The sequence below is a fragment of the Salmo salar genome, chromosome ssa07, assembly GCF_905237065.1.
Source record: "Salmo salar chromosome ssa07, Ssal_v3.1, whole genome shotgun sequence".
NCBI lineage: Eukaryota > Metazoa > Chordata > Actinopteri > Salmoniformes > Salmonidae > Salmo > Salmo salar.
In genome coordinates, this window is record NC_059448.1 from 18,152,646 (window position 1) to 18,167,179 (window position 14,534).

Genomic DNA, 14,534 nt, shown 5'->3' on the forward strand with positions numbered 1-14,534 from the left:
GTGTGAATCTGCTTTCATCTGTGAAGAGCACAGGGCGCCAGTGGCGAATTTGCCAATCTTGGTGTTCTCTGGCAAATGCCAAACGTCCTGCACGGTGTTGGGCTGTAAGCACAACCCCCACCTGTGGACATCGGGCCCTCATACCACAGTCATGGAGTCTGTTTCTGACCGTTTGAGCAGACACATGCACATTTGTGGCCTGCTGGAGGTCATTTTGCAGGGCTCTGGCAGTGCTTCTCCTGCTCCTCCTTGTACAAAGGCGGAGGTAGCGGTCCTGCTGCTGGGTTGTTGCCCTCCTACGGCCTCCTCCACGTCTCCTGATGTACTGGCCTGTATCCTGGTAGCGCCTCCATGCTCTGGACACTACGCTGACAGACACAGCAAACCTTCTTGCCACAGCTCGCATTGATGTGCCATCCTGGATGAGCTGCACTACCTGAGCCACTTGTGTGGGTTGTAGACTCCGTCTCATGCTACCACTAGAGTGAAAGCACCGCCAGCATTCAAAAGTGACCAAAACATCAGCCAGGAAGCATAGGAACTGAGAAGTGGTCTGTGGTCCCCACCTGCAGAACCACTCCTTTATTGGGGGTGTCTTGCTAATTGCCTATAATTTCCACCTGTTGTCTATTCCATTTGCACAACAGCATGTGAAATTTATTGTCAATCAGTGTTGCTTCCTAAGTGGACAGTTTGATTTCACAGAAGTGTGATTGACTTGGAGTTACATTGTGTTGTTTAAGTGTTCCCTTTATTTTTTTGAGCAGTGTATAATCCTATTCGTGCTTGTGGAGGAATTTACTTCTGCCTTTTCCGAAGTTATAGCTCATTGAAGACCATTCAAAGAGCCTATAAAGTTCCAAAATGACAAGGCTGGGGTGCAGTTAGGTCCTGGTAACTAAACTATTGGTAGTCCCATAGTCATTGATGCATTTGGTGCACCGGAAATATAAAACCCCACCTCTCAATTACCTCTACTGCCACCTAGGGCCCAATACCAAAACGGTTCCTTTCAGCAGCTTAGGAAGAGTTTATAGCAGATACATATCCAATCATTTCAGCTCCCTGAGCAGGCCGTTGAGGTCTACGCTACAGATATGTGAGAAGGATTGGTAATATAAGGGTTTTGTCCTTGGCTCTACTGGAGGAAGAGGGGTATTTACAACCCCAGCCTCACACACTTTCCAAAAAGTCCTTGCCCGTCAGACCAAGGGAACTATGGTGTCAGAAAGGGGTTGGGGGGAAGTAGTGGCTAGGCAGGAGCTAGTCCGGCAGCAACCCCTGCACCCAGCCTAAGCTTCTGTACAGACACAGAGCCACGAGTGAGGGAAGGGGAGTGGTAGCCGCTATATTTAGCCCCTCATCGCCCCACGCTGGCCGAACCACATGCCATTGGGCGCGTTCGAGCGGATCACTTTTGTCAAGTCAGTAACCATTGTTGGTCATCGCCTTTCGAAGTGTGTTGCATTATAGAGATACAAATTGGCCGACATGCGCCTACATGTCGACCTCATGAAAATCACGCGATTAAAAGGTCACAAAGTTGACTGCAAGTTTCTGCAGTTGCCCTTCACCAACTTCATCCTGCAGCCGTCACCTGTATTGTGAAAAGCTCTACTGTCAACCAATCATTAGGGTGTTTTGTTTGACCCACGGGAACGTGAGCAGACGTGACTGAAACAGGAACTAACTTTGCCGCAATTCATATATAGCATGCTACATTGGAAATACTCTATACAGTGTAAATGGATTTCATATTTGAGGCTCCCTCTCACTAATTGATTGTACAATGTACACACATGTGATCTCAGTTTGTGAGTGTATGATATGGGGGTTGGAGATGTTTATTTTGATCCTGCCATGTCGATCTGAGCCTTAGTGTCCGACTTTCGGCTGTCGTAGTTTCACCTACCCTGACTTCACTCTTCGTTCCTTCACCTAGTCGGTTGCTTTAGCCTTACCACTCAAACATACCCAATAACTAGGACACACACTGACACCCACACAGCCAGTCACTCATCCAGCCAGCCACCTCACCTCCCCCTCCTTCCCACTCACCCCCCTGAAGGCTTCAGTACAGGGGAGTGCAAGGACCCGCGCCGGTCGCCCCACCCAGTCTGATCTCCTCGCCCCACGTCTTCCTAGCTTCCGTAAGGATACAGGCACATGTTGAGACGCCCCTAAAGGGACCTACAACACAGGTAAGGTGTTATAGGCATAGGGTCACTTCCTAGGTGCTGTGCCTGTATGTTTTGCTGGGTGATACCACAGGGGGACATTGATGTTTCAAGCTTGTTTGGGACTTTCAGTAGTCCAGGCGTTATGATTGACAGAGCTGTATTATTGTCAAATCAAACAGTTTTTTTGTTTGTTGCATCCCCATGTCTTGTTAATGTAGGACACTTGATGTATAGAAGTATATCTACTATATGATCCCTCCTAAGACTTAATGCAGCCTGATATGTGAATGGCTTACTGTACGGTGATGAATGTCATTATGCATGATGATGTCAAGCAATCTTTTTCACAATATTTCCAAGTTCTCCATACATAGTGTTTTTGGTGCTATTCTCTCAAACGTTACACTTTTTCAACAGTGGATAAATAGATTCACAAGAGCGTATGAACTAACATTGAGAACTTCTTTGGACATTTATTGACCTCTGTGGAGGTGACACTAGTGACACTAGAGCTAAGAATGCTTTAATTAAAATGGTCAGATTGTCGTATGGCTAGGAATGGCCCTCAGGCTAAGTGAATGGACAAGACAAGTACTTTGATTTCTCTGTAAGTTACTCTGCGGTTGTCTTTACCTAAATTATTTTTGCCGAATGACTTACTGAATGAGCAGCTATTCATAGAAAACTGATTTTAGCACCTATTCATACAGATTTTTATGTGGATTTCAAATGAAAACAAGATGGTGCATAGTACAGCTAGACCAAGGAACACAATGGTATGATGTGGACTGTTACTTTTCCCACATCTTGTCAACCGTCACACATGCTTGCTGTGACATTGTCCGTCCCGTACCTGTCCTTTCTCAACCCACATGGGTAATTCCAAGCATATTGATTCTCGCTTCACCACCGAGTGAGTGCCATGTCTGCCGAGCATGTGCTTGGCGTTTAACGGCCCAAGGTTATTTAAAGGGATGTGTTAACTTTGCCCTTTCAGCACTACCAATAAATTGTACCTGCTGCGGCAGGTGTTTGTTCGTGGCAGGGGGAGTGTAACGTTGGTGAGGATAGCATGCCTTACGGTGCTGCACGGCATTGCTTCCTTTGGTTTGTTAAGCTAGTTGCTACGGCACAAGGCGTGCCGTCACATGCTGTCCCTTGTGATATTGTTTCTCCAGGGGCAGTGATGTCGCAGTTCTCTACCATGACGACCAACGAGAGGAAGATGCAAGCTGCAGCCGTCTGCAGGGAGATACAGGGTCCTGAAGGTATGGTACGACACGTGGCCTCTCTCTCTCTCTCTCTCCCCGCTGCCTCCCTTCATTAATTTCTAATGTAAAAAAACACATGGACACACGTGAACAATTTAACTGCAGTCATACAGTACAGACAAATACATGTGTGTGTGCCTGTAAACAAAGACACACACACACACACTCTCTCTCTCACACTCAATCTGTATTAACACTTTCACTCTGTAACGGGGTATCATCTAGTTCGCTACTGGTTTCCAAGCAGCACCATTGCACCCGTCTACGGCCTTGGATATAAATAAGCAAATGTGAAGTTTTATTACTCAATGTAATTAATTCCTTTGTCGTTGTCCTTTGACCAAGCTATTTCTGGGAGGGGACAACTGCATGGCTCATTGGGGAGAGAGGGAGAGCCTGAGGGCCACTGACAGCTGAGGGATATTCTGTCAGGCTGGTTTGCTTTTGGCTCATTTGATTAGACTATGACGTCAACATGATCAGCATGCACGGGGGGAATGACGCAACACAGACACACATCCCCACCCACCTTTCCCCATACACACCACCCCTACTTTCTCAGAGCTGTTGTGTCTCTTCCAGATGCAGAGATGGACCTGGGGAAGAAGATGAGTGTCCCTAAGGATGTGATGCTGGAGGAGCTGTCTCTGGCCTCCAACAGGGGCTCTCTCCTCTTCGAAAAGCGCAAGAGGCGCTCCGAAAAATACACCTTCGAGAGCATCCAGAATGTAACCAACACACAGATCAATGTAAGCAACACAAACCCCTTGCATGAACACGCTTGAATGTGAACGCTTGCTAGATTAAAAAAACTCTGTATACTACAACGACAATCAAAAAACTGGACCAAAGTTGCTGTTTCAACATGAACGTTTATGGGAAAATGAGCAATGAGGGAGATGACCGATACCATTAGCATTTGTTTTGGTGCTCTACACGATTGTGATGAAAGATTTAAAGAAGGCTCATCACAGAGTTTCCATTTGGTTCATTCCAACCATTATCAATAGCGTTCGAAGAGCTTATCAGCTCTTGTACTGTAGGAGACTGTTCTCCATGGCTAGTACATCTAGTGATTCATTCTCCCCAATCCTATAGTAGCCTATACGCTTACGAGAAGGAGAACGGCAACAGACACTTGACGAACACTATACCTCATTTCCTGATGAAACACATAAGCACTTGAAATGATTATCAGACTGCAGCCTTACTGCTGCTCAAGACTCGGACACATTGCAGTAACAACCTAACCCCTAGGCTAACAGATAGGGGGCAACGGATAGGGGGTAGTGGATAGGGGTTGTTTCTGGATAAGGCCTTGTACTTGCATAATAGCTATGAGACTCTTACAACGGGCATAAGTTAAAGCCCCGTTTACAAGCGTTGTGTTTGGATGGGCAGTGTGCCAAGTCTTCATCTTCTCGTCCCAGCAATATAGGCCACTTAGGCCCTAGCGTCTACTTTAGGCCCTAGCGTCTACTATGCTACTCAGACCACATAGGGACATTTCCCAATATACTGTACCAAACTAATTGAAACAGAGAGTCAAATCTGTTTCTTTCCATTTAGAAATCACATCCAGGACACTTCCTCTGATAGCTAGTTGTTTGAGCCTGTATACACACACACACACACACACACACACACACACACACACACACACAGGCAACTGCTAAAATAAAGGAAACACTTGAGTAAATGAGGGATACAAAGTATATTGAAATCAGGTGCTTCCTCACAGGTGTGGTTTCTGAGTTAATTTAGCAATTAACATCCCATCATTCTTAGGGTCATGTATATAAATGCCCAGTTGACCATTATTTTGGCTACCATGGCTAGAAGGAGATATCTCTGTGACTTTGAAAGAGGGGTCTCAAAGGAGCATAGAGTGTTTAAAGGGTGGGTAGTGTGTGTTTGCAAGTCTTAGTCACTAGAGCTCAACCCAATTGAACACTTATGGGAGATTCTGGAGCAGTGCCAGAGACAGTGTTTTCCACCACCATCACCAAATGATGTAATTTCTCATGGAAGAATCCAATAGATTCTGCAAGCGTCTGGAACTCTATGACAAGGCGCATTGAAGCTGTTTTGGCCCGTGGTGGCCAAACACACTATTAAGACACTAATATATATATATATATATATATGGTGTTTCCTTTATTTTGGCAGTTACCGGTACATTTTAAGGTTGTTTGGAATATATTGACACTGAATCTGATGAATTTATTAAAACTCTAAATGAAAATAGTTTGATCTTCCAGTCCCCGTTTGTTTACCTTTTGGGGCAAAGGGGAATTTATTTCAAGTTGTCAACATTTCCTGAGGAAGTCCTGGCATAAATTAGTACAAATATCACTGGGAGGATGAAAGTTACCCACTGTGGACCACAGCACAGGATATTCAAACATGGGAAAACAATGCTCCTTATGTTACTGGCTCTACATAAGACAGTCACTGAACTCTCCATCTCACTTTCTCTTTCTTAACCCCTCAATATCTCTGACCTTTGCTCTAAACTGTCTCTCTCCTTGCCTTTTCCCCTCCCTCCCTCTCACCTTCCCCTTAGAATGGTGTAACTCTTCAAACGCAGAGTCAAGAAACCACAGAAAGCAACAGCTTGGGAGTGGAACAGTCTAAAACACCCCCGAACACACCTGATCCGAGCAACACCCCCAACCCAGACAACATTGCACCAGGTGGGTGCTGCTACTGCGACATAACCTCTGCTCTAAACTCATGACCCCATGACCCCTACAACTCAGCAACCTGGATGTCAGTGGAGTCATTACCATGATTTATACTAGCACGGGTGAGCCGGTGATATTGAAGTCATCAAGCCTTGGCCAGTTGAAAACGTTTGTTGGAGCACCTGCATCGGGCACAGAGCTCAAAGCATTGGGACAAATTAAAAATTACACAGCTCGGTGAGAATATCCCTGGCCTTATGTCCTTTCAAGAAACTAACCCTAGCCCCTTACCCCCTAGACACAACTTTACTTGTATTAAGTAATATGGTCATAGCTAGACCTTGCTTTCTGGTAGAACTTTCGGTACTATTAACGTTTACTCCTTTATTCACACGTGATGTAAGTGTATGGATAAAATAGTGTCACGTCCTGACCAGTATAGGGGTTATTTGTTATTGTAGTTTGGTCAGGACGTGGCAGGGGGTGTTTGTTTTATGTGGTTCAGGGTGTGTTTTGTGTATGTGTTTAGGTAGAGGGGTATTTGATTTATTAGTCCGGGGTTTGTTAGTCATTGTTCTATGTTAGTAAATTTCTATCTAGTCTTTTGTATTTCTATGTTTAGTTAATTGGGGTTGGACCTTCAATTGGAGGCAGCTGGTTATTGTTGCCTCTGATTGAGGGTCCTATAATTAGGAGTTTGTTTTTCATGGGTTTTTGTGGGAGATTGTTCTTGTTTAGCTGTTTGCCTGACAGACTGTCAAGTTGGTTGTGTTTTTGTATACGTTATGTGTTTCCCTTCTTCACCAAATTAAAAAGAAGATGAGTGTACATTTTCCCGCTGCGTCTTGGTCTCTACCCTACGACACCCGTGACAGAATCTCCCACCAACCACGGACCAAGCAGCGGAGGAAGCAGCAACAGAAGGACTGTCGGGAATCATGGACATGGGAGGAAATTCTGGACGGGGCTGGACCATGGCACCAGGCTGGGGAATATTGTCGCCCACCGGAGGAGATAGGAGGCAGCCAAGGAGGAGTGGCGCTGGTATGAGGCTTTATACGCGCCGATGGGGAAGCACGAGAGGCACCCCCAATAAAAAAAATTTGGGGGGGGCACACGGGTAGTTTGGCGGGGCAAGGATTGAGCCGCAAGCCAACTCCCCGTGCTTATTATGGGAAGCAACTGGAGGGGAGAGCGCCGGAGTATGCGGAAGTGCGCACGATCTCACCCATGCGCACGCACAGTCCGGTGCGAGCGATCCCAGCCCCTCGCAAGTGCCATGCTAGAGTAGGCATCCAGCCTGGAAGGAGGATGTCTGCGCAGCACATCTGGCCACCAGTGCGCCTCCTAGGCCCAGGCTACCCTACGCCTGCTCTACGCACGGCAACCATCAGGCCTCTGCACAGCCCAGTTCGCCCTGTACCAGCACTCCGCTTGTGCAGGGCTGCTATTTCTATCCAGCCATGACGGGTTGTGCAAGAGGTGCGTTCCAGACCTCCAGTACTTACCCATGGCCCGGTATATCCAGTTCCTGCTTCTCGTGCTGACCCTGAGGTGCGTAGTCTGGCGTCTCCTAAAGCAGCACCACGCACCAGGCTTCCAGTGGTTCAGCCCAGTCCAACTCGTTCTGTTCCTGCTCATCACACTAGCCCTGAGGTGCGTGTCTTCAGTCTGGCACATCCGGTACCAGCACCACGCACCAGGCTTCCAGTGCGTCAGCCCAGTCCCGAGCTTCCGGCGACAGTGCCCCGTCTAGAGTGTCCGGCGACAGTGCCCCGTCCGGCACCGAGTGATACGGCCTACAGTCCGGCACCGAGTGGGGTGTAGCACAGGAGCTGTCGGTGACGGTACCCCCCCTCCCTTCCCTCCCTTTAGTTTAGGGATTTTTATTTTGGGGGTTATTTTTGTTTTTTTGTGTGAGGTGGATCCGGGGTCTGCACCTTTGGGGGGGGGGGGGGGGTACTGTCGCGTCCTGACCAGTATATGGGTTATTGTAGTTTGGTCAGGACGTGGCAGGAGGTGTTTGTTTTACGTGTTTAGGTAGAGGGGTATTTGATTTATTATTCCGGGGTTTGTTAGTCATTGTTCTATGTTAGTAAATTTCTATGTTCTATCTAGTCTTTTGTATTTCTATGTTTAGTTAATTGGAGTTGGACCTTCAATTGGAGGCAGCTGGTTATTGTTGCCTCTGAGGGTCCTATAATTAGGTTTTTCTTTCATGGGTTTTTGTGGGAGATTGTTCTTGTTTAGCTGTTTGCCTGACAAGACTGTCAAGTTCGTTGTGTTTTTGTATACGTTATGCGTTTCCCTTCGTCACCAAATTAAAAAGAAGATGAGTACATTTTCCCGCTGCGTCTTGGTCTCTACCCTACGACACCCGTGACAAATAGGTCTTGATCCAGCTGGATTTAACAAACTATGAAATGTTTTGCTAAGGCGTGGGGATAGTCTTCATTGTTTTGGCATTTTATTAGTTCCATTGCATTTTTTTGTACTGAGGCGTCCTTCGTGGGGGAAAACATTATTTTTGTGTGGAATCTTCCGGCTCCAGGGCAGGAGCATTCCTTCTCCCCCCTCTATCTTTCTCTGTGGATCTCTTCCTCACTCTCTGTATCTATCCATTCTCCCCCTTCCCTTCCCTCACTTTTTAAGGGCGACCTTGGGGATAGTTTGATAACAGTCAAGTTTCCTCCATAGGAAATGCGCAGAGTATTTCCTGTGTCCACCACTCGCTGTCCTCTGAGAACCATCAGGAAGAGAATGGCACTCGGATCACGCACAACCTTCTGATCCAGCATCATCAACATAATATGGACACCAGTTTAGCCGATGAGCACATGGACAGTTTGTGATGCTATTTTGGGAACATACGACTACGCCGCCACCTTGAGAGGGAGTCGGCGGAGAAGTCAGTGGACATAGCGATAACAGTAGCCGAGAAATGGGGTCAAAGGGTATCGGATGTCACGTGTAATGACTCTTAAATTAGCCAAGAGATGGACCTAGATGTTTCACTTTTGGGTGTCTAATGGCTTGTTGAATAGGGAAGGGAAGCAAGGAAATGGCTACCGAATAAATCACTGCACCGCAATCAGACTATTGTGTTGTAATGTTACTCCACTGATATACCCATATCGATAGCACTTTACATTACAGAGTGGCGAAAAGGGCTAATATTATGGTAATAGATATGTAATACTAACATGTTATCACCATGGTACCACTTTATTCATTGCTGTAATGTCAAGTGCTACCCAAATATCTTATACCTCTGGTAGTGTGGGTCTGACGGACTGGCTCGAGATCGTGACAAGATGCGGTTATTTCACATTTGGAACAATGCTTCAAAACATGGAGTCAAAACTTTGTCTCTAGTCTTGTTGTCTATATCTACCATGCCTTAACCCCATGTCACTAATACAGGGATCTCCCTTTTATCTTCCCAACCCCCAGTGTTTCCTGCAGTGCGGCAGTCACAGTACATTTCCCACAACACATTGCAGCAGCCAAATGCAGCCAAATGTGCAGCCATGCTCGTGAACACTTTTCCGTGGCCCCGAGTAAATCTTGTGGTTTGCGTTTTGAAGGAAGTTTCTCAAAAAAACAGCAGAACTCCCCTGAGGGGACAATGTTTGGTCTTTCTCATTTCCTCCTCGATAAAACAAACTCAGAATATTTTGTTTGTTGTGAGTGGGTTGGACGTGACACAGCAACACCCTACGTTACGTAACACGTGCTTGCAAGGCGCCCCTGGCGAAGAACACTCGTTTTGAAGGATACTTATTTGGATAGGCCTTCCCTGTCACCCTTACACCACACAGAAAAAATGTCCTTCATGTTGGTTCACTGTGAAACTTAACCATATTTTTGACCATACAGGGAGAACCCATACAGTGCTGCACATGGTTTATATTGAGGTTTGTGCTAGACAAAAATCAGCTTGGGAGTACTGTATATGACCTGAGATTCCTCAAAGGTCATTGTAAATCATTACACCATCTCTCTGTTATGCAGTTTCTCACTGCCTCCTTCTCTTCCCTATTTCTATGTCTAGCTCTCCCTCCCTACCTCTCCCTTTGATTCTTCCTCTCCCAACTTCTTCTACCGCTTTGACAAACTGTACCGAATCAAGATTATGTGGAGTCACAGGGCCCTTACACCAGATTCTCTCTCCCCCTCTTTTGCCCAGGTTATGGTGGACCTCTAAAACAAATGGAACCAGAGAAGTTCAACAGCACATGCCTCCCCAAGTCCTACCACTCCCCCTGGGACCAGGCCATCTACCACAGCGACCCCTCCCTGGCCGATAGCCTTGTCAACCACCTGCCAGAGCCAGAGGCCAAGCCTGAAGGACCAGGGTACAAGAGTTTCAACAGGTATGGCTGATGATGGACCTGTCCTGGGCCACACCTTGGCTGAAATAGTACAGTACTTGCCATGCCGGAGGCTGGTGCAGTAGTAATGCTCCCGACAAATTATACCCCCACGCCAACGGAGGTTCAAGCCTTCGCTCAGCTGACTGAGGGCAGCAGGTAGCCTAGCGCAGTGGTTCCCAAACTGTGGGGTCCCACCCCCCCCCAAAAAAGTTAATACATATAGTACCAGTCAAAAGTTTGGACACACCTACTCATTCAAGGGTTCTTCTTTATTTTTACTATTTTCTACATTGTAGAATAATAGTGAAGACATCAAAACTATGAAATAACACATATGGAATCATTTAGTAACCAAAAAATAAAAAAATGTAAAAAAAGTGTTAAACAAATCATAATACATTTTATATTTGAGATTCTTCAAAGTTGCCACCCTTTGCATTGATGACAGCTTTGCACAATCTTGGCATTCTCTCAACCAGCTTCATGGAGGTAGTCACCTGGAATGCATTTCAATTAACAGGTGTGCCTTGTTAAAAGTTAATTTGTGGAATTTCTTTCCGTCTTAATGTGTTTGAGTCAATCAGATGTGTTGTGACAAGGGAGCGGTGGTATACAGAATGGCAAGAACAGCTCGAAGAAGCAAAAAGAAACGACAGTCCATCATTACTTTAAGACATGAAGGTCAGTCAATCCGTAAAATTTGTGCAGTCGCAAAAGCAATCAAGCGCTATGATGAAACTGGCTCTCATGAGGACCACTACAGGAGAGGAAGACCCAGAGTTACCTCTGCTGCAGAGGATAAGTTAGAGTTAAATGCACCTCAGATTGCAGCCAAAATAAATGCTTCAGAGTTCAAGTAACACACATCTCAACATCAACTGTTCAGAGGAGACTGGGTGAATCAGGCCTTCATGGGTCAAATTGCTGCAAAGAAACCACTACTAAAGGACACCAATAAGAAGAAGAGACTTGCATGGGCCAAGAAACACGAGCAATGGACATTTTACCGATGGAAATCTGTCCTTTGGTCTGATGAGTCCAAATGTGAGATTTTTGGTTCCAACCGCCGTGTATTTCTGAGATGCAGAGTAGGTGAACGAATGATCTCCACATGTGTGGTTCCCATCATGAAGCATGGAGGAGGTGGTGTGATGGTGCTTTGCTGGTGACGCTGTCTGTGATTTATTTAGAATTCAAGGCACACTACCACAGCAATCTGCAGCGATACGCAATCCCATCTGGTATGCGCTTGGTGGGACTATCATTTGTTTTTCAACAGGAAAATGACCCAAAACACACATCCAGGCTGTGTAAGGGCTATTTGACCAAGGAGAGTGATGGAGTAGTGCATCAGATGACCTGGCCTCCACAATCACCCGACCTCAACCCAATTGAGATGGTTTGGGATGAGTTGGACCGCAGAGTGAAGGAAAAGCAGCCAACAAGTGCTCAGTGTATATGGGAACTCCTTCAAGACTGTTGGAAAAGCATTCCTCATGAAGCTGGTTGTGGGAATGCCAAGTGCGTGCAAAGCGGTCATCAAGGCAAAGGGTGGCTACTTTGAAGAATCTCAAATATAAAATATATTATGATTTGTTTAACACTTTTTTTGGTTACTAAATGATTCCATATGTGTTATTTCATAGTTTTGATGTCTTCACTATTACTCTACAATGTAGAAAATAGTAAAAATAAAAGAAAAACCTTTGAATGAGTAGGTGTGTCCAAACTTTTGACTGGTACTGAATATATTTTATTACATTTTTTAAGAAACTCCGTTCGTCTTTCAACTTATTTGAGAAAGTTGTAATAGTAGAATGCACAAGGTGCAATTTTGAAATTGGGTAGCGCATCATCAGTTTCCTCTTGTCATGTCAGTCATTGCATACCTCAGAGAGCCATTTATAACTTCTCAGAAATGTCCAGATAAACTAGCCCACGTTTTTTAGCTAGGTTTTTTGGCCCATAGATTTTGTAGCAATGTTCGAGTCACTGAAATATCACATGGCAAAATGTATAGAATTGCAAGAAAAATGTACTTTAAAACTGCAACATTTTCTCTGCACCCCATGACAAAATGTGTAGAACTGCAGGAAATAAGCTTTAAATCTGCAAAATGTTCTCTCCATCAACAAGAGGGGGGTGGACAGTTTGTGTCGTGAACAGTGCTTGTGCCCATAGAAATAGACGTGGGGTGCGGAATGTTCCCCAATGCTGCAAGGGGGGGCTTGAGTGAAAACCGCTAGGCCAGGGGTTCCCAAAGTTTAAGAGACAGAAGATCGCTGGTTCGAATCCCAGAGCCAGCACGGTGGGGTAAAAAATGCTGTTCTGCCATTGAGCAAGGCAGTTAACCCCCAACAACTGCTCCCCTGGCGCGGATGACATGGATGTCGATTATGGCTGCCCCCCGCACCTCTTTGATTCAGAGGGGTTGGGTTCAATGCGGAAGACACATTCCCGTTGAATGCATTCAGTTTTGCAACTGACTAGGTATCCCCCCTTTCCCTGACTGGCTGTGCCCTTCCTTACTGTTCCTCTTCCTAGGCCTATCCCCCAAATCTTGTTTCTAACTCTGTCCTAACCCTCCAAAAAAATATACATTAAGGAGGTTTGATACTCCAATCTCCTTAAAAAAAAAAAAGATTATGCTTTACCCTTGCAAGAAACAAGTAGTGTTTAGAACAGTTGGTTTTCTACACAACATTATCTATGTCAACTAGGCAGAAATGTATAAAAGTCTAAACCTGCTTTTACACTTTGGTAGGGGATGGAGTGTCCACGGACATACTGTACATTCCTTTATCTGAGTCACAACATTGTCAACAGATACACCATACATCTCTTACCGTGTCAAAAGAACATGTCCTCCAGCCAGAGGCTTAGACTCTGATGACTCAGTCAATGTGTCACTTCCCCTCTGCCTCGTTAGTTGTGCAAGGCTAATATTAACATTGTCAATCCTCTATCCATCTCCAGAGTGGCTACCCCGTTTGGCGGCTTCGGCGGCAAGTCCACCATACTGGCCCAGTTGTTCAAGGCCCCCGACGTGGAACACATCCCCATGCCGGAGCTGTACCCAGAGCTCCAGGGGGAGCCTGTGGTGCAGAGGCCCACATTCAACAGGGTGGCCTGCGGCTGGGCGGGGGCCAGCGCCCCTCTCATCCTCCCCAAAATGCACCTGGATCCCATGCTTATCCCAGAGTCCGATGACCTTTGAACTTCTGGCGGTTGCTCAGTCTTCTGAGATGCTGCCTGCTTTGCTACCCAAAAGTCCTTCCACTGGGTTAGGGTCAGAATAGGGTCAGAGTGAGAGAAGGAGGCATTTTTGATTGCCTGCTTATGGAAAGTTAACTACTTTTTTTGTGGCGAAAATACAAGTTTCTCTGACTAACTGATCTGCCCATGCCCAAGGTGTTCTGCCCATCTCCAAACTGCACTTGAAATAAAGTAAACCAGCTAGTTTACACTAGCTAGAGTTACTAAATACAGTATAGGATATTTACATACTGCACATTGATGTGTATAAGATAATTTATCTGCCTGATGACATTTGATGATTACTGTATTAGTTGTTTTTGAGCTAAATAAAATTATGTAAAGCACAATGTTATAATTTCAGTTTACAATTGAATTGCTTTTTTTCCTGCTGAATTACATCAGCATATACAGTACACTCTATATCCCTTGTGATTGAGACACAAATTGCTTTAACATATTCCCAGAGAAATGCTTGAATAACTGTTCAGCTGTGAGTGTTAATCTACAGTGAAGGATCCATGGGCCGCATGACAGTGTATTTTTGTTTTACTGAGTTACAGTTCATATACTGAAATCAGTCAAATGAAATAAATAAATTAGGCCCTGATCTATGGATTTCACATGACCGGGAAGCATACAGATATACTTGTTGGTCACAGATACCTTAAAAAAAAAGTAGGGTCGTGGATCAGAAAACCAGACAGTATCTGGTGACCACCATTTGCCTCAAGCAGCACCACAAATCTCCTTCGCATAGAGTTG

The 14,534-nt window shown here is 45.5% G+C and overlaps 1 protein-coding gene across 1 annotated transcript; it reads left to right on the plus strand.

Annotated features, from left to right (window-relative positions):
* Positions 1–1,956: 1,956 nt before the first annotated feature.
* On the plus strand, positions 1,957–14,127 carry LOC106608690 (myozenin-2). Its single transcript, XM_014206798.2, has 6 exons — positions 1,957–2,201; positions 3,359–3,448; positions 4,034–4,200; positions 6,018–6,147; positions 10,328–10,514; positions 13,491–14,127. The coding sequence occupies exons 2-6, from the start codon at positions 3,367–3,369 to the stop codon at positions 13,729–13,731; spliced, it is 807 nt and encodes a 268-aa protein (XP_014062273.2). The 5' UTR covers positions 1,957–2,201; positions 3,359–3,366; the 3' UTR covers positions 13,732–14,127.
* The last annotated feature ends 407 nt before the right edge of the window (positions 14,128–14,534 follow it).

What these genes read in the sequence shown, in the direction of transcription:
- LOC106608690 (XM_014206798.2), top strand. Translation starts at nt 3,367, where the DNA reads ATGTCGCAGTTCTCTACCATGACGACCAACGAGAGGAAGATGCAAGCT. An exon ending in TAACCAACACACAGATCAAT is followed by an intron (nt 4,201 to 6,017) that starts GTAAGCAACACA and finishes CCTTCCCCTTAG; the next exon opens with AATGGTGTAACTCTTCAAAC. An exon ending in GGGTACAAGAGTTTCAACAG is followed by an intron (nt 10,515 to 13,490) that starts GTATGGCTGATG and finishes ATCCATCTCCAG; the next exon opens with AGTGGCTACCCCGTTTGGCG.